General features: G+C 29.6%; 1 protein-coding gene across 1 annotated transcript; it reads left to right on the top strand.

Moving 5' to 3' along the window:
* Window positions 1-17,759: 17,759 nt before the first annotated feature.
* LOC125593233 (ammonium transporter 1 member 2) lies at window positions 17,760-19,925 on the top strand. Its single transcript, XM_048769534.1, has 2 exons — window positions 17,760-18,931; window positions 19,095-19,925. The coding sequence occupies exons 1-2, from the start codon at window positions 17,968-17,970 to the stop codon at window positions 19,664-19,666; spliced, it is 1,536 nt and encodes a 511-aa protein (XP_048625491.1). The 5' UTR covers window positions 17,760-17,967; the 3' UTR covers window positions 19,667-19,925.
* The last annotated feature ends 988 nt before the right edge of the window (window positions 19,926-20,913 follow it).

The following is a 20,913-nucleotide window of genomic DNA, read 5'->3' as shown; positions in this document are numbered from 1 at the left end:
CATGAAGGAGAGTTTATCATATATTAATACAAATGTATAATATGGTCAGAAATTTTAAAACAACACTAAAGATTATAGGCTTGAATATATGAAGAATTTACCAAAATTCAATATTTTTGTAGGGGTTAACACATAGATTTTGAGAAAATTTCAAAAAAATAAGAAAATATTGTTTTAATGCATAGTTGCATCCTGCACTAACATAGATGAGATGTTGACAGAGGTTTGGAGAATTTGTTGTCTCCGTTTTTCAAGAAAATATAGATTTAATAGTGGTTATTTACCGATTTAGGGAGTATTATGAAGTTTTACTAAGTTAATTGATAAAAAATTATAATGATTCTCATATACCGTGAAAGGGAGTTTAACATACATTAATACAAATTTTTAATGTGGTAAGAAATTTTAAAAAACACTAAAGATTATAGGCTTCAGTATATAAGAATTTACCAAAACTCAATATTTTTGTAGGGGTTAACACATAGATTTTGAGAAAATTTCAAAAAATAAGAAAATATTGTTTTAATGCATAGTTGCATGCTGCACTAACATAGATGATGTTGAAAGAGGTTTGTAGCCTTTGTTGTCTCCGGTTTTTCAAGAAAATAGGGATTTAATAGAGGTTATTTCACCGATTTAGGGAGTATTATGAAGTTTTACTTAATTAATTGATAAAAAATTATAATGATTCCCATATACCATGAAAAGGAGTTTAGGATACATTAATACAAATTTAGAATATGGTCAGAAGTTTTAAAACAACACTAAGATTATAGGCTTTTGTATATAGAGAATTTACCAAAATTAAATATTTTTTTAGGGGTTAACACATAGATTTTGAGAAAATTTCAAAAAATTAGAAAATATTGTTTTGTTTCTTGAGTTTATCCTGCACTAACATAGTTGATGTTGAAAGCGGTTTGTTGTCTCCATTTTTCAATAAAATAGGGATTTAATAGTGGTTATTTCACCGATTTAGGAAGTATTATGAATTTTTACTAAATTAATTGATAAAAAATATAATGATTCCCATATACCATGAAAGAGAGTTTAACATACATTAATACAAATGTAGAATGTGGTCTGTAATTTTAAAACAACACTACAGATTATAGGCTTTAGTATATAAAGAATTTACCATAATTCAATATTTTTGTAGGGGTTATCACATAGATTTTGAGAAAATTTCAAAAAATATGACAATTTGTTTTAATGCATAGTTGCATGCTGCACTAACATAGATGATGTTGAAAGAGGTTTTGAGCCTTTGTTGTCTCCGTTTTTCAAGAAAATAGGAATTTAATAGTGGTTATTTACCGATTTAGGGAGTATTACGAAGTTTAACTATGTTAATTGATAAAAAATTATAATGATTCTCATATACCATGAAAGGGAGTTTAGCATACATTAATACAAATTTAGAATGTGGTAAGAAATTTCAAAACAACACTAAATATTATAGGCTTCAGTATATAAGAATTTACCAAAACTCAATATTTTTGTAGGGTTTAAACACATAGATTTTGAGAAAATTTAAAAAAATATAACAATATTGTTTTAATGCATAGTTGAATCCTGCACTAACATATGATGATGTTGAAAGAGGTTTGGAGCCTTTGTTATCTCTGTTTTCCAAGAAAATAGCAACTTTATAGTGGTTATTCCTCGATTTAAGGAGTATTATGAAGCTTTACTAAATTAATGGATAGAAAATAGAATGATTCCCATATACCATGAAAAGGAGTTTAGTATACATTATACAAATTTATAATGTGGTAAGAAATTTTAAAACAACACTAAAGATTATAGGCTTCAGTATATAAAGAATTAACCAAAATTCAATATTTTTGTAGGGGTTAACACATATATTTTGAGAAAATTTCAAAAAATATGAAAATATTATTTTAATACATAGTTGCATCCTGCACTAACATAGATGATGTTGAAAGTGGTTTGGAACCTTTGTTGTCTTCCTTTTTCAATAAAATAGGGATTTAATAGTGGCTATTTCACCGATTTAGGGAGTATTATGAAGTTTTACTAAATTAATTGATATAAAATTCCCATATACCATGAAAAGGAGTCTAGTATACATTAATACAAATGTAGAATATGGTCATAAGTTTTAAAACAACATTAAAGATTATTGGCTTCAATATATAAAGAATTTACCAAAATTAAATATTTTTGTAGGGGTTAACACATAGATTTTAAGAAAATTTCAAAAAATATGAGAATATTGTTTTAATACATAGTTGCATCATGCACTAACATATGATGATGTTGAAAGAGGTTTGGAGCCTTTGTTGTCTCCGTTTTTCAAGAAAATAGGGATTTAATAGTGGTTACTCCTCTATTTAAAGAGTATTATGAAGTTTTACTAAATTAATTGATAAAAAAAATATAATGATTTCCATATACAATGAAATGGAGTTAAGTATACATTAATACAAATGTAAAATATCGTCAGAAGTTTTAAAACAACCTAAAATTATAGGCTTCAGTATATAAAGAATTTGCCAAAATTCAATATTCTTGTAGGGGTTAACACATAGATTTTGAGAAATTTTCAAAAAATATGACAATATTGTTTTAATGCATAGTTGCATCTAACATATGATGATGTTGAAAGAGGTTTGGAGCCTTTGTTGTCTCCGTTTTTCAAGAAAATAGCGATTTTATAGTGGTTATTCCTCGATTTAAGGAGTATTATGAAGTTTTAATAAATTAATTGATAAAAAATTAAAATGATTTTCATATACCATGAAAGAGAGTTTATCATACATTAATACAAATGTAGAATATGGTCAGAAATTTTAAAACAACACTAAAGATTATAGGCTTGAATATATGAAGAATTTACCAAAATTCAATATTTTTGTAGGGGTTAACATATAGATTTTGAGAAAATTTCAAAAAAATAAGAAAATATTGTTTTAATGCATAGTTGCATCCTGCACTAACATAGATGAGATGTTGAAAGAGGTTTGGAGAATTTGTTGTCTCCGTTTTTCAAGAAACTATGGATTTAATAGTGGTTATTTACCGATTTAGAGAGTATTATGAAGTTTTACTAAGTTAATTGATAAAAAATTATAATGATTCTCATATACCATGAAAGGGAGTTTAGCATACATTAATACAAATTTAGAATGTGGTAAGAAATTTTAAAACAACACTAAAGATTATAGGCTTCAGTATATAAGAATTTAGTGGTTAACACATAGATTTTGAGAAAATTTCAAAAAATAAGAAAATATTGTTTTAATGCATAGTTGCATGCTGCACTAACATAGATGATGTTGAAAGAGGTTTGGAGCCTTTATTGTCTCCGTTTTTTCAAGAAAATAGGGATTTAATAGTGGTTATTTCACCGATTTAGGGAGTATTATGAAGTTTTACTTAATTAATTGATAAAAAATTATAATGATTCCCATATACCATGAAAGAGAGTTTAGTATACATTAATACAAATATAGAATGTGGTCCGAAATTTTAAAACAACACTAAAGATTATAAGCTTTAGTATATAAAGAATTTGCCAAAATTCAATATTTTTGTAGGGGGTTAACACATAGATTTTGAAAAAATTTCAAAAAATATGACAATATTGTTATAATGCATAGTTTCATCCTGCACTAACATATGATGATGTTGAAAGAGGTTTGGAGCATTTGTTGTCTCCGTTTTTCAGGAAAATAGCGATTTTATAGTGGTTATTCCTCGATTTAAGGAGTATTATGAAGTTTTATTAAATTAATTGATTAAAAAATATAATGATTCCCATATATCATGAAAGGGAGTTTAGTACACATTAATACAAATTTGGAATGTGGTAAGAAATTTAAAAACACTAAAGATTATAGGCTTCAATATATAAAGAATTTACCAAAATTTAATATTTTGGTAGGAGTTAACATATAGATTTTGAGAAAATTTTTAAAAAAATATGAAAATATTGTTTTAATGCATAGTTGCATCCTGAACTAACATAGATGATGTTGAAAGAGGTTTGGAGAATTTGTTGTCTCCGTTTTTCAAGAAAATAGGGATTTAATAAGGGTTATTTACCGATTTAGGGAGTATTATGAAGTTTTACTAAGTTAATTGATAAACAAAATTATAATGATTCTCATTTACCATGAAAGGGAGTTTAGCATACATTAATACAAATTTAGAATGTGGTAAGAAATTTTAAAACAACACTAAAGATTATAGGCTTCAATATATAAGAATTTACCAAAACTCAATATTTTTGTAGGGGTTAACACATAGATTTTGAGAAAATTTCAAAAAATAAGAAAATATTGTTTTAATGCATAGTTGCATGCTCTACTAACATAGAGGATGTTGAAAGAGGTTTGGAGCCTTTGTTGTCTCCGTTTTTTCAAGAAAATAGGGATTTAATCGTGGTTATTTCACCGATTTAGAGAGTATTATGAAGTTTTACTTAATTAATTGATAAAAAAATATAATGATTCCCATATAACATGAAGGGGAGTTTAGAATACATTAATACAAATTTAGAATATGGTCAGAAGTTTTAAAACATCAATAAAGAGTATAGGCTTTAGTATATAAAGAATTTATCAAAATTAAATATTTTTGTAGGGGTTACACATAGATTTTGAGAAAATTTTTAAAAATATGACAATATTGTTTTAATGCATAGTTGCATCCTGCACCAACATATGATGATATTCAAAGAGGTTTGAAGCCTTTGTTATCTCCGGTTTTCAAGAAAATCGGGATTTAATAGTGGTTATTTACCGATTTAAGGAGTATTATGAAGTTTTACTAAATTAATTGATAAAAAATTATAATGATTCTCATATACCATAAAAGGGAGTTTAGTATACATTAATACAAATTTAGAATGTGGTAAGAAATTTTAAAACAACACTAAAGATTATAGGCTTCAATATATAAGAATTTACCAAAATTCAATATTTTTGTAGGGGTTAACACATAGATTTTGAAAAAAATTCAAAAAATATGAAAATATTGTTTTAATGCATATTTGCATCCAGCACTAATGTAGATGATGTTGAAAGAGGTTTGGATCCTTTGTTGTCTCCGTTTTTCAAGAAAATAGGGATTTAATAGTGGTTATTTCACCGATTTTGAGGTATTATGAAGTTTTACTAAATTAATTGATAAAAAATTATAATGATTCCCATATACCATGAAAGAGAGTTTAGTATACATTAATACAAACATAGAATGTGGTCTGAAATTTTAAAACAACACTAAAGATTATAAGCTTTAGTATATAAAGAATTTGCCAAAATTCAATATTTTTGTAGGGGTTAACACATAGATTTTGAGAAAATTTTAAAAATATGACAATATTGTTTTAATGCATAGTTTCATCCTGCACTAACATATGATGATGTTGAAAGAGGTTTAGAGCCTTTGTTGTCTCCGTTTTTCAGGAAAATAGCGATTTTATAGTGGTTATTCCTCTATTTAAGGAGTATTATGAAGTTTTATTAAATTAATTGATTAAAATATATAATGATTCCCATATACCATGAAAGGGAGTTTAGTACACATTAATACAAATTTAGAATGTGGTAAGAAATTTTAAAACAACAGTAAAGATTATAGGCTTCAATATATAACGAATTTACCAAAATTCAATATTTTTGTAGGGGTTAACATATCGATTTTGAGAAAATTTCAAAAAATATGAAAATATTGTTTTAATGCATAGTTGCATCCTGCACTAACATAGATGATGTTGAAAGAGGTTTGGAGAATTTGTTGTCTCCGTTTTTCAAGAAAATAGAGATTTAATAGTGGTTATTTACCGATTTAGGGAGTATTATGAAGTTTTACTAAGTTAATTGATAAACAAATTATAATGATTCTCATATACCATGAAAAGGAGTTTAGCATACATTAATACAAATTTAGAATGTGGTAAGAAATTTTAAAACAACACTAAAGATTATATGCTTCAGTATATAAAAATTTACCAAAACTCAATATTTTTGTAGGGGTTAACACAGATTTCGAGAAAATTTCAAAAATTTCAAAAATATTGTTTTAATGCATAGTTGCATGCTGCACTAACATAAATGATGTTGAAAGAGGTTTGGAGCCTTTGTTGTCTCCGTTTTTTCAAGAAAATAGGGATTTAATAGTGGTTATTTAACCGATTTAGGGAGTATTATGAAGTTTTACTTAATTAATTGATAAAGAATTATAATGATTTCCATATACCATTTGTTGTCTCCGTTTTTTCAAGAAAATAGGAATTTAATAGTGGTTATTTCACCGATTTAGGAAGTATTATGAAGTTTTACTTAATTAATTGATAAAAAATTATAATGATTCTCATATACCATGAAAGGGAGTTTATGATACATTAATATAAATGTAGAATATGGTCAGAAGTTTTAAACAACACTAAAGATTATAGGCTTTAGTATATAAAGAATTTACCAAAATTAAATATTTTTGTAGGGGTTAACACTTAGATTTTGAGAAATTTTTTTAAAATATGACATATTGTTTTAATGCATAGTTGAATCATGCACTAACATATGATGATGTTGAAAGAGGTTTGGAGCCTTTGTTGTCTCCGGTTTTCAAGAAAATAGGGATTTAATAGTGGTTATTTACCGATTTAGGGAGTATTATGAAGTTTTACTAAATTAATTAATAAAAAATTATAATGATTCTCATATACCATGAAAGGGAGTTTAGTATACATTAATACAAATTTAGAATGTGGTAAGAAATTTTAAAACAACACTAAAGATTATAGGCTTCAATATATAAAGAATTTACCAAAATTCAATATTTTTGTAGGGGTTGACATTATAGATTTTGAGAATATTTCAAAAAATATGAAAATATTGTTTTAATGCATAGTGGCTTCAGTATATAACGAATTTACCAAAATTCGATATTTTGTAAGGGCTAACAAATAGATTTTGAGAAAATATAAAAAAATATGACAATATTGTTATAATGCATTGTTGCATCATGCATTAACTTATGATGATGTAGAAAGAAGTTGGAGCCTTTATTGTCTCCGTTTTTAAATAACATAGCAATTTTATAGTGGTTATTCCTCGATTTAAAGAATATTATGAAGTTTTACTAAATTAATTGATAACAAATTATAATGATTCACATATACCATGAAAGGGAGTTCAGTATGCATTAATACAAATTTAGAATATGTTAAGAAATTTTAAAACAACACTAAAGATTATAGGATTCAATATATAAAGAATTTACCAAAATTCAGTATTTTTGTAGGGTTTAGTTAACACATAGATTTTGAGAAAATTTCAAAAAATATGACAATATTGTTTTAATGCATAGTTGCATCCTGCACTCACATATGATGATGTTGAAATAGGTTTGGAGCCTTTGTTGTCTCCGGTTTTCAAGAAAATAGGGATTTAATAGTGGTTATTTACCGATTTAGGGAGTATTATGAAGTTTTACTAAATTAATTGATAAAAAATTATAATGTTTCCCATATACCATTAAAGGGAGTTTAGTATACATTAATACAAACGTAGAATGTGGTCAGAAATTTTAAAACAACACCAAAAATTATAGGCTTTAATATATAAAGAATTTACTATAATTCAATATTTTTGTAGGTTAACACATAGGTTTTGAGAAAAGTTCAAAAAATATGAAAGTATTGTTTTAATGCATAGTTGCATCCTGCACTAACATATGATGATGTTGAAAGATGTTTGGAGCCTTTGTTGTCTCCGTTTTTCAAGAAAATAGGCATTTAATAGTGTTTATTTCACCGATTTAGGAAGTATTGTTAATTTTTACTAAATTAATTAATAAAAATTATAATGATTCCCATATACCATGAAAAGGAGTTTCGTATAAATTAATACAAATCTAGAATGTGGTCAAAAATTTTAAAACAACACTAAAGATATAGACTTTAGTATATAACGAATTTACCAAAATTCAATTTTTTTAGGGGGGTTAACACATAAATTTTGAGAAAATTTCAAAAAATAAGAAAATATTTTTTAATGCATAGTTGCATCCTGCACTAACATAGATGATGTTGAAAGAGGTTTGTAGCCTTTGTTGTGTCCGTTTTTCAAGAAAATAGGGATTTAATATTGGTTATTTCATTGATTTATGGATTATTATGAAGTTTTATTAAATTAATTGATAAAAATTATAATGATTTCTATATACCATGAAATAGAGTTTAGAATACATTAATACAAATGTAGAATATGGTCAGAAGTTTTAAAACAACACTAAAGATTATAGGCTTCAATATATAAAGAATTTACCAAAATTAAATATTATTGTAGGGTTTAACATATAGATTTTGAGAAAATTTCAAAAAAATATGAAATTATTGTTTAAATGCATAGTTGCATGCTGCACTAACATATATGATGTTGAAAGAGGTTTGGAGCCTTTGTTGTCTCCGTTTTTCAAGAAAATAGGGATTTAATAGTGGTTATTTCACCGATTTAGGGAGTATTATGAAGTTTTACTAAATTAATTGATAAAAAATTATAATGATTCTCATATACCATGTAAGGGAGTTTAGTATACATTAATACAAACGTAGAATATTGTCAGAAGTCTTAAAACAACACTAAAGATTATAGGTTTCAATATATAAATCATTTACCAAAATTCAGTATTTTTGTAGGGATTAACACATAGATTTTGAGAAAAAATCAAACAATATGAAAATATTGTTTTAATGCATAGTTGCATCATGCACTAACATTTGATGATGTTGAAAGAGTTTTGGAGCCTTTGTTGTCTCTGGTTTTCAAGAAAATAGGGATTTAATAGTGGTTATTTACCGATTTATGGAGTATTATGATGTTTTACTAAATTAATAGATAAAAAATTATAATGATTCCCTTATACCATGAAAGGGAGTTTAGTATACATTAATACAAATTTATAATGTGGTAAGAAATTTTAAAAAACAATAAATATTATAGGCTTCAGTATATAAGAATTTACCAAAATTCAATATTTTTGTAGGGGTTAACACATAGATTTTGAAAAAAAATCAAAAAATTTGAAAATATTGTTTTAATACATAGTTGCATCCTGCACTAACATAGATGATGTTGAAAGAGGTTTGGATCCTTTGTTGTCTCAGTTTTTCAAGAAAATAGGGATTTAATAGTGGTTATTTCACCGATTTTGAGAGTATTATGAAGTTTTACTAAATTAATTGATAAAAAATTATAATGATTCTCATATACCATGAAAGGGAGTTTAGTATACATTAATACAAACATAGGATGTGGTCCGAAATTTTAAAACAACACTAAAGATTATAGGCTTTATTATATAAAGAATTTGCCAAAATTCAATATTTTTGTAGGGGTTAACACATAGATTTTGAGAAAATTTCAAAAAATACGACAATATTGTTTTAATGCATAGTTGCATCCTGCACTAACATAGATGATGTTGAAAGAGGTTTGGAGCCATTGTTGTCTCGGTTTTTTCAAAAAAAATAGGGATTTAATAGTGGTTATTTCACCGATTTAGGGAGTATTGTTAAGTTTTACTAAATTAATTGATAAAAAATTATAATGATTCCCATATACCATGAAAGGGAGTTTAGGATACATTAATACAAATGTAGAATATGGTCAGAAGTTTTAAAACAACACTAAAGATTATAGGCTTCAGTATATAAAGAATTTACCAAAATTCAATATTTTTGTAGCAGACACATAAATTTAGAGAAAATTTCAAAATATATAACAATATTGTTTTAATGCATAGTTGCATCATGCACTAACATATGATGATGTTGAAAGAGGTTTGGAGCTTTTGTTGTCTCCCTTTTTTCAAGAAAATAGCGATTTTATAGTTGTTGTTTTTTTTAAACACAACTATAGTGGCTTCAGTATATAACGAATTTACCAAAATTTAATAATCTGTAGGGGTTAACACATAGATTTTGAGAAAATATCAAAAAATATGATAATATTGTTTTAATGCATTGTTGCATCCTGCACTAACATATGATGATGTTGAAAGAAGTTGGAGCCTTTGTTGTCTCTGTTTTTCAATAACATAGCAATTTTATAGTGGTTATTCCTCGATTTAAGGAATATTATGAAGTTTTACTAAATTAATTGATAATAAATTATAACGATTCTCATATACCATGAAAGGGAGTTTAGTATTCATTAATACAAATTTAGAATATGGTAAGAAATTTAAAACAACACTAAAGATTATAGGCTTCAATATATAAAAAATTTATCAAAATACAATATTTTTCTAGGGGTTAACATATAGATTTTGATAAAATTTAAAAAAAAATGAAAATATTGTTTTAATGCATAGTTTAATCCTGCACTAACATAGATGATGTTGAAAGAGGTTTGGAGCCTTTGTTGTCTCCATTTTTCAAGAAAATATCGATTTTATAGTGGTCCAATCAGGTTATCAGGTTGAACGTGTTTATCCTGACAGGGTAAAACCTCCTGATTTTTATGGCCCCACAGTGGATATTCTTAAAGCTTTCTGCTGGAAAGTGCGGTGTCCACCGAAGATAAGGCATTTCTTGTGGCAAATGGTATCAGGATGTATATCGGTAATGAAAAATTTAAAGGCACGAGGGATAAGAGGAGATATATGTTGTGCTCGTTGTGGAGATCCGGAAGAATCAATAAATCATGTATTTTTTGAATGTCCTCTTGCACGTCAAGTGTGGGCACTATCCAAGATCCCTTCAGCGCATAATATCTTTCCTATCAGCTCTTTATTTGTTAATATGGATCATCTTTTTTGGAGAGTGCAACCGAAAATGGATGACCATCAGTTTGCATGGATTTTATGGTATATTTGGAAAGCCCGAAATAACAAAGTTTATAGTAATTTGGATATTGATCCGCGGGACACTCTTAAATTAGCTGAAGTGGAATCATCACTCTGGGCAGAAGCACGGGTGGGAAATGAGCCAAGGAGGGGGCTCTCGGTACAAACCATTCCTCCTTTAGAGACATCAGGTCGATGGTGTTTTATTGATGGCTCATGGAAGGATAATGAATTAATGTCAGGGCAAGGCTGGTATAGTACTTTACCATGATTTGATAGTCTACTGGGGGCAAGGAATGTACGGGCATGCCTCTCTCCCCTTCATTCGGAGATAGAGGCTTTGATTTGGGCAATGGAATGTATGAAGAATTTAAGACAGGTCCAGGTTACGTTTGCTACGGATTGTTCTCAATTGGTGAAGATCGTTTCGGAACCAGAAGAATGGCCAGCATTTGAAAGCTATTTGGAAGATATCAAGCTTCTCAAAGGAAGCTTCCTCAACTCAGACATCGTACATGTACCTCGGACGGCGAACCTTCGGGCGGATAGCTTAGCACGTAATGCACACAAGCAATTGTCCTTTGTCGTTCACATGGATGCGGAGTTACCAATATGGTTTACAGAGTCAACATGAGTCTGTAAATTTCTTGCTGAAAAAAAAAAAAAAATGATAACAAATTATAATGATTTCCATATACCATGAAAGGGAGTTTAGTATACATTAATACAAATTTAGAATGTGGTAAGAAATTTTAAAATAACACTAAAGATTTTAAGCTTCAGTATATAAGAATTTACCAAAATTCAATATTTTTGTGGGGGTTAACACATAGATTTTGAAAAAAATTCAAAAAATATGAAAATATTGTTTTAATGCATATTTGCATCCTGCACTAACATAGATGATGTTGAAAGAGGTTTGGATCCTTTGTTGTCTCCGTTTTTCAAGAAAATAGGGATTTAATAGTGGTTATTACACCGATTTAGAGAGTATTATGAAGTTTTACTAAATTAATTGATAAAAAATTATAATGATTCCCATATACCATGAAAGAGAGTTTAGTATACACTAATACAAACGTAGAATATTGTCAGAAGTCTTAAAACAACACTAAAGATTATAGGCTTCCGTATATAAAGAATTTACCAAAATTCATTATTTTTGTGGGGGTTAACACATAGATTTTGAAAAAAAATAAAAAAATATGAAAATATTGTTTTAATGCATAGTTGCATCCTGCACTAACATAGATGATGTTGAAAGAGGTTTGGATTCTTTGTTGTCTCCGTTTTTCAAGAAAATAGGGATTTAATAGTGGTTATTTCACCGATTTTGAGAGTATTATGAATTTTTTACTAAATTAATTGATAAAAAATTATAATGATTACCATATACCACGAAAGGGAGTTTAGCATATATTAATACAAATTTAGAATGTGGTAGTAAATTTTAAAACAAGGCTTCAGTATATAAGAATTTACCAAAATTCAATATTTTTGTAGGGGTCAACACATAGATTTTGAGAAAAATTAAAAAAATATAACAATATTGTTTTAATATATAGTTGTCTCATTTACTAATATATGATGATGTTCAAAGAGGTTTAGAACCTTTTTTGTCTCCATTTCTCTAGAGAATAGCGATTTTAGAAAGGTTAGTCTACTAATTTAGAAAGTATATGAAGTTTTACTAAATTAATATATAAAAACAATTGAATAATGCTCATTTACCATGAAAAAGAGTTTAGCATAAATTAATACAAATGTAGAATATGTTTATAAATTTTAAAACAACAATAAAGATTGTAGACTTCAGTATATAAAGTATTTACCAAACACTCAATATTTTCGTTGGGGGGGTGGGGGGGGGGGGGGTTAACACATAGATTTTGAGAAATTTTCAAAAAATATGGTAATATTGTTTTATTTCATAGTTGCATCATGCACTAACATATAATGATTTTCAAAAAGGTTTAGAGCCTTTGTTGTCTCCGTTTTTCAAAAAATAATGATTTTATAGTGGTTATTTCATCGATTTAGGGTGTATTATGAAGTTTTACTAAATTAATTGATAAAAAAATATAATGATTCCCATATACCATGAAAAAAACTTAAAATACATTAATACAAATGTATAATAAATTTTAAAACAACACTAAAGATTATACGCTTCAGTATATGAAAGAGAGTTTAGCATATATTAATAAAAGCAATTGAACGATGCTCATTTACTATGAAAGAGAGTTTAGCATATATTAATACAAATGTAGAATATGGTTAGAAATTTTAAAACAACACTAAAGATCATAGGTTTCATTATATAAAGTATTTACCAAAAACTCAATATTTTTGTAGGGTTTAACACATAAATTTTGAGAAAATTTAAAAATATAACAATATTGATTTAATACATAGTTGCCTCCTGTACTAATATATGAAGATATTTAAAGAGGTTTAGAACCTTTTTGTCTCTATTTCTCTAGAGAATAGCGATTTTATAATGGTTAATCCACTAATTTAAGGAGTATATGAATGTTTACTAAATTAATTTTATAAAAACAATTGAACGATACTCATTACAATGAAAGAGAGTTTAGCATACATTAATACAAATGTAGAATATGGTTAGAAATTTTAAAACAACACTAAAAATCATAGGCTTCAGTATATAAAGTATTTACCAAAAACTCAATATTTTTGTAGGGTTTAACACATAGATTTTGAGAAATTTTTTAAAAATATAACAATATTGCTTTAATACATAGTTGCCTCATGTACTCGGATAAGATGATGGTCAAAGAGGTTTGGAACCGTTTTTTGTTTTCATTTCTCTAGAGAATAGCGATTTTATAATGGTTACTTCACTAATTTAGGGAGTATACGAAGTTTTACTAAATTAATTTATAAAAACTATTGAACGATGCTCATTTACTATGAAAGAGAGTTTAACATACATTAATACGAATGTAGAATATGGTTCGAAATTTTAAAACAACACTAAAGTATATAGGCTTCGGTATATAAAATATATACCAAAGCTCAAAATTTTCATAGGGGTTAACACATAGATTTTGAGAAAATTTCAAAAAATACGACAGTATTGTTTTAATACATAGTTGCATCCTGCACTAACATATGATGATGTTCAAAGAGGTTTGGAGCCTTTGTTGCTCCGTTTTTCAAGAAAATAGTGATTTTATAGTGGTTATTCCATCGTTTAGGGGATATTGTGAAGTTTTACTAAATTAATTGATAAAAATATTATAATGATTTCCATATACCATGAAAAAGAGCTTAAAATACATTAATAAAAATGTAGAATGTAGTTAGAAATTTTAAAACAAAAATCATTTACCAAAAACTCAATATTTTCGTAGGGGTTAACACATAGATTTTGAGAAAAAAATTCAAAAAAATTAACAATATTGCTTTAATAAATAGTTGCTTCATGTACTAATATATGATGATGGTCAAAGAAGTTTAGAACTTTTTTGTCTCCATTTCGCTAGAGAATAGCGATTTTATAATGGTTAGTCCACTAATTTAGGGAGTATATGAAGTTTTACTAAATTTATTTATAAAAACAATTGAACAGTGCTCATTTACCATGAAAGAAAGTTTAGCATAAATTAATATAAATGTAGAATATAGTTAGAAATTTTAAAACAACACTAAATAGTATAGGCTTCAGTATATAAAGTATTTACCAAAAAATCAATATTTTAGTGGGGGTTAACACATAGACTTTGAGAAAATTTAAAAAAATACGACAATATTGTTTAATGCATAGTTGCATCCTACACTTACATATGATGATGTTCAGAGAGGTTTGGAGCCTTTGTTATCTCTGTTTTTCAAAAAAATAGTGATTGTATAGTGGTTATTTCATCGATTTAGAGTATTATAAATTTTTACTAAATTAATTGATAAAAAATTATAACGATTCCCATATATCATGAAAAAAAGCTTAAAATATATTAATACAAATGTTGAGCGTGGTTAGACTAAATAATTGATAAAAAATTACTTAACAAATTAAACTAAATATATCTCTGAACTATTAATATACCATATTGTCAATTCTTTATGTATTGTTTATTGTCCTATTTTGGTGTGGCCCCTCAACAGTTAGTAAACCTACCTGCACTAAACCATTAATACGAATATTGCAATTACCTACACTAAACCATTAATACGAATATTGCAATTCGACTTTAACTTCAATCATTCTAACTCTTCTTTCTCTTCTTTTTTTTGGGTCGACGAGCTATTTCCCCACGATAACTATCATATAGCACCAGATCTCCACCGTATGATCCCGTGCTATATCCCCACGAATTGAAAGTTGCAAACTTATTTCTCCCCAAATCGATAGTTCAAAACTTAATTGCCCATAGACCATAGTTTAAATCAATTTTTTGGTTTTAATCGGTTTAATCATGACTAAATAATTTTAAAATCAGTTAAACCAAACAAAAATTATATATATATATATATATATATATATATATAAACATATTTTATATTCTTCTTCACAGGTTTCACAACACCGACATTGGTCTTCCTAAACGTTAAGCTCTGTAGCTCCTTATGCAACGTTTCTCTTCCTCTAACCCTTCACGCATTGTATGCGAGCATCTCCACAATCCAAGTGTCACAGTCTCTTCTCCGCCTAATCGAAGACGCATGGTTTCTGGGCACTTAGGCCTCTCAAAGAAAAGCTTGGGCGGATATCCTTGAAGAAGGAAATGATGATGATTTGGAAGAAGAACATGAGTTTGATGTTTCTTTGATAAAAATGCAAAAGAAATTAAGATATAACTTTAGTACGTCACAAAAACAGAGCCTCTTTAAATCCAAGTTAGAATTTTCAGAATGTCTCGAATGAGGAAGGACAAAGACAAGAAAATATGATTCATGGAATATCAGTTAGCTGAAGCTCCACTTATCGTATGAAGATATAAATTGAAGCTCCACAGATGTAATGGCGTTGGTAGAGACGAAAGGTTTGTGAAGAAGATGATAAAAATGTTTTTTTTTGACAAAAATATATAAAAATTGAATTTTTGTTTGGTTTAAATGATTTTAAATTATTTGGTTAAGATTACACCGATTAAAACAAAAAAATCTACTTAAACCATCGTCTATGGGTAATTAAGTTTTGAAGTATCAATTCGGGGAGAAATAAGTGTGCAACTATCAATTCATGGGGATATAGCACGGAGTCATACTTTGGTGGAGATTGATGCTATATGATAGTTATCGTGGAGAAATAGCTCGTCGACCTTTTTTTTTCTTCTCTCTGGTTGCAACCTTAGTGGAACTCCCTCCGCCTATCCACTGTAGGACAAGAGTTTGACAGAAGGTAAAGCCAAAACACTTTGATATAGAAACAATTAAAACAAAAGACAAAATTCTCGCGCGATACCAGGACCCTATCACTTTTATAAAACCATGATAACTCATTTGTACAAAATTGTATGTATAGAGATTTGGCATGAATCTCAAATAGACGGAGTAATTATAGTCTGTATTAAAAGTGGTGATACGTTATAATTCCAATGATCCTAGAAATTACTATTTACTAAGAGTATTATCATCGCTGAAGTCTCTCTGTCACAGTTCTTTATGCATTTGTATTAATGTTTTAATACAATATATTTATCTGCTTAAATTTAAATAACTAAAAATAGTCACACTAATACGAAAAGGACACCTGTAGAATTTATTCCTTCCCTTATGTGCAACGTTTATTTACCAACATATGTTTCTCATTTTCTTCTTAATTCCTCTCTTACTTTATTATATTTTATTATTTTTGTGAAGAGACTCTATGTAGAGACCACCACTAATGGTGTTCTAAAATTATTCTCGTATAGGAATTTTTCATAATAAAATTTTTAAAAAAGACAGTAAAGAAGATATAAACGGTAGACATCCTGAAAGAATGTTATAATTGAAAAGATGAAAATTATATCATCCTTCCAAATTTTTATGGTACATTGATAACACTAAGAATCAAAGACTATGATCAAGATGAATCATTGGCAAGCATTGCAGAAGAATGGTGATATAAGTATTCTACATATATATTAAAGTGAATGTTTTACAGACATATTTACTAGGGTATTTTCTTAGTAATTTTGAAGAGTTAATTCATTATATTGGATTATGTCATCCGAAAAATCACAAATAATGTACTTGTGAGGGGGAAGTTAATGTGCAATACACTTTTTTAACAACGGTTTTTCCATTTAAGTTATATGGTAAATTCCATAGTGAGGCAACAAACCTTAGGAATTTTGTTTTGTATAATAGACGTCTAAGAGAAAATATTTTGAATATTAGATTTAGATACGAGATCCAGAGATATATATATATTTATGTTACCAATAGAATAATACTACCTCCGTTCCTGAAAGTAAGATGTTTTAGATTTTTTTCTTATTCCACAAAGATAGATTTTCTATATTGTTAAAGTACTTTGTTATACTTTTGAAGAACATTAATTGAGAATATTTGAATTGATTAAATTTCATTGGTGGAAAGTTATTGGAAATTGTATAATAAAGTAAAAAATAATTTAAATTATAAACATTTATTAAATTTTTAATAAACGTGTATACTCTAGAAAATCTTACTTTCAGGAACAGAGGGAGTACAACACTATGGAAACACCAGCCTACTGGTTAAAGTTTAAAGGTTTCTACACCCAGGTCTAGGGTTCGAACCTCAAACTATGCAATATGGTAAAAATTAAAGTTAAAATCATTTCTTACAGTCCAACCAATCACCCCCGTACTTTTAAAATAATTAAACCTGTATGGGGAAATGGCTTATTTTGGCAATATGTATTTTTGAAAATTATACTATTAAAATCCAATTATTTTTTTTAAATCACATAAATATAGATCTTACATCACAACCTTTTTTGGGACGATGGAAAATCCCAGACATGAACTTAAAATACTAACTAGAACCTTTAAAACCTTTAAAAGGCATCTACCCCTGCGTATTCTTTCTTCCTCATAAATAAAATAATGCTACTGATGTATTACTTTTTCCAATTTAAATACAACTTCCACGACCAAAGAGTCTGAAGCAAACATCTCTCACATAATCAATTACACTCACTCTCTTTCCACCATGGACATCGCAGCCACCACCTGTTCTGCCAAGGATCTCGCCGTCCTCCTATCTTCTTCTAACTCTACTTCTTCCCTCGCTGCGGCAACCTTTCTATGCTCCCAGTTCTCCAACATCTCCAGCAAACTCTCCGACACAACTTACGCCGTGGACAACACGTATCTCCTCTTCTCCGCCTACCTAGTCTTCGCCATGCAGCTCGGTTTCGCCATGCTCTGCGCCGGCTCAGTCCGAGCCAAGAACACTATGAACATCATGCTCACCAACGTCCTCGACGCGGCCGCTGGAGCCATCTCTTACTATCTCTTCGGATTCGCGTTCGCCTTCGGAACACCGTCCAACGGCTTCATCGGCCGCCACCATAGCTTTTTCGCCTTGAGCTCTTACCCCGAACGCCCCGGCGCCGACTTCAGTTTTTTCCTCTACCAATGGGCTTTTGCTATAGCCGCGGCGGGAATCACCAGCGGCTCCATCGCTGAGCGAACTCAGTTCGTTGCTTACCTTATCTACTCTTCTTTCTTGACCGGTTTTGTCTACCCGACCGTTTCGCACTGGTTTTGGTCGACTGATGGATGGGCCAGCGCGTCTAGATCCGACAACAATCTCTTGTTCGGATCAGGCGCTATTGATTTCGCGGGGTCGGGAGTTGTTCACATGGTGGGCGGGATTGCCGGTCTGTGGGGAGCATTAATCGAAGGACCAAGAATAGGTCGGTTCGATCGGTTGGGCCGGTCCGTTGCTTTACGTGGTCACAGTGCTTCCCTTGTCGTACTTGGTACCTTCTTGTTGTGGTTTGGATGGTACGGATTCAACCCTGGTTCCTTTTTGACTATTCTAAAAGGATACGAAAAGTCTCGGCCGTACTACGGACAGTGGAGCGCTGTTGGCCGTACTGCGGTCACCACAACACTCGCTGGCTGTACTTCCGCTTTGACCACTCTATTCAGTAAACGGCTCCTTGCAGGTTAATAAGATAACTACTAGGTTCTTTATTTAGGATATTAATGCATGAAATAACTTGTAATAGTTTTGTGTATTGATTTGTATGGCAATAGCCGGTTTATATACACATTATCATTACAGTATTAGTAATTATCCTAAATAACCTAGTAGTTATCTTATTACAGGTCACTGGAACGTCATTGATGTTTGCAACGGATTGCTAGGCGGCTTTGCAGCGATCACTTCGGGATGCGCCGTGGTGGAGCCGTGGGCTGCTATAGTATGTGGATTCGTGGCGTCATGGGTGTTGATCGGGTTTAACTTGGTTGCCAAGAAACTCAAGTATGACGATCCGCTTGAGGCCGCTCAACTCCACGGGGGGTGCGGAGCATGGGGAGTGATCTTTACCGGGCTGTTTGCGACCAAAAGGTACGTCAACGAGGTTTACTCTGGTGATGGTGATAGGCCTTATGGTTTGCTGATGGGCGGGGGAGGAAAACTGCTCGCCGCACAGTTCGTTCAGATCGTTGTGATCATTGGGTGGGTGTCAGTGACGATGGGGCCATTGTTCTACGGTTTGCATAAGATGAATCTCTTGAGGATATCAACAGAGGACGAGATGGCCGGAATGGACATGACGCGTCACGGTGGCTTTGCCTACGCGTACAACGATGAGGATGACGTGTCAGTTAAACCATGGGGAAAAGTGGGGCCCACAAGCCAGAGTTCCACTCCTACACCGACCTTGACTGCTTGATTGATCCAAGATTTGAGTGGTCCTAAGCAAATGTGTGAAATGAAGACAAAAAAAAGTTGGACACCAAACATGTTGGACGCATATGTGTGTTGTGTTTGGTCTTTTGTTTATTATCACTTTGTTGTGGACATGAATTCTGGAGCTGTTAACAATAATTTTATCAGTAGTTTTGTTTCTTTTTTTTTAAAATCGAAAGTGATCGTTATGTATCATATATCATATAGACTTAAATTTGAATAAAATCCTTATTTGAAAAACAGTTTATGTTACTTGTACAAGCTCATGTTCATATGAGATGGTTAGAATGTTCACAGCTATTTTTGAAGCCTAATTAAACCATGATTAACCATGGTTTTAAGGTGGGGTTCTTAACTTCGGCTAAGAACCGTTTCTTAGCTTTTAACTAAGAAAAGCTAAGAACCGTCTCTTAAATAAGAGATATAAGAGCCGGCTCTTATCCAAAAAATGTAAAAAAATTTGTCAAATCATGAGTTAAGAACCCCAAATTAAGAACCCGGGTTAATCATGTAAGAGCATGATTAACCCCGGTCTCTTAGCCGAGGATCTTAACTCATTATTTGACATTTTTTTATTTTTTATTTTTTTTTTAATATTTTCGGCTAAAAAATTGGCTATTATATCTCTTATTTAAGAGACGATTCTTAATTTTTATTAGTTTAACTAAGAAAAGATAAGAACCGTCTCTTAGCTAAAAATAAAAACTCCAGTTAAGAGACTGAGGTTAATCATGGTGTAATGGTTAAACAACGTTTAACAACTATTGTCATATGCAGTTGTACGTCCTTAATTTCTCATTTTGTTTACAATTTGCTTTTGTTGTCTCAGTTTTGTTACCTTCTATTTGTTCTTTGCAGATAATGTGAAATGGCTCTCTTTTTTACCTTTCTGAAAGAGACGACTATGTTTACAGTGAAAAGATCATCACTTTATCCTGTGGTACTTTTTACGTAAAAAAATATTTTTTCCACGTGTTACTTTATGCATTACCATCCAAGAAAGTAATATTGAACCGATTATTCCTAAAAGAAACATAATGTGAACTACAAACTTCAAAATAAAAATAAAATAAGAGGTGAATATGTTGTAAATGATTTAGTAGATCGCATAAAAGTCCAATTTTAATGCTCAATATAATGAATGGGTGATGGTCAAAAAAGGAGGGCTAGAGAGCAAAAGATAAATTGAATGGTATTGACAAACGGGGAAAACAAGACAAAGTAGCATCA

This window comes from Brassica napus, chromosome C9, assembly GCF_020379485.1.
Source record: "Brassica napus cultivar Da-Ae chromosome C9, Da-Ae, whole genome shotgun sequence".
In the NCBI taxonomy this organism is placed as follows: domain Eukaryota; kingdom Viridiplantae; phylum Streptophyta; class Magnoliopsida; order Brassicales; family Brassicaceae; genus Brassica; species Brassica napus.
Note: the sequence above shows the minus strand (reverse complement) of the source record. Positions and strands in the feature narration are given on the sequence as shown.

What these genes read in the sequence shown, in the direction of transcription:
- LOC125593233 (XM_048769534.1), top strand. Translation starts at nt 17,968, where the DNA reads ATGGACATCGCAGCCACCACCTGTTCTGCCAAGGATCTCGCCGTCCTC. An exon ending in CAGTAAACGGCTCCTTGCAG is followed by an intron (nt 18,932 to 19,094) that starts GTTAATAAGATA and finishes ATCTTATTACAG; the next exon opens with GTCACTGGAACGTCATTGAT.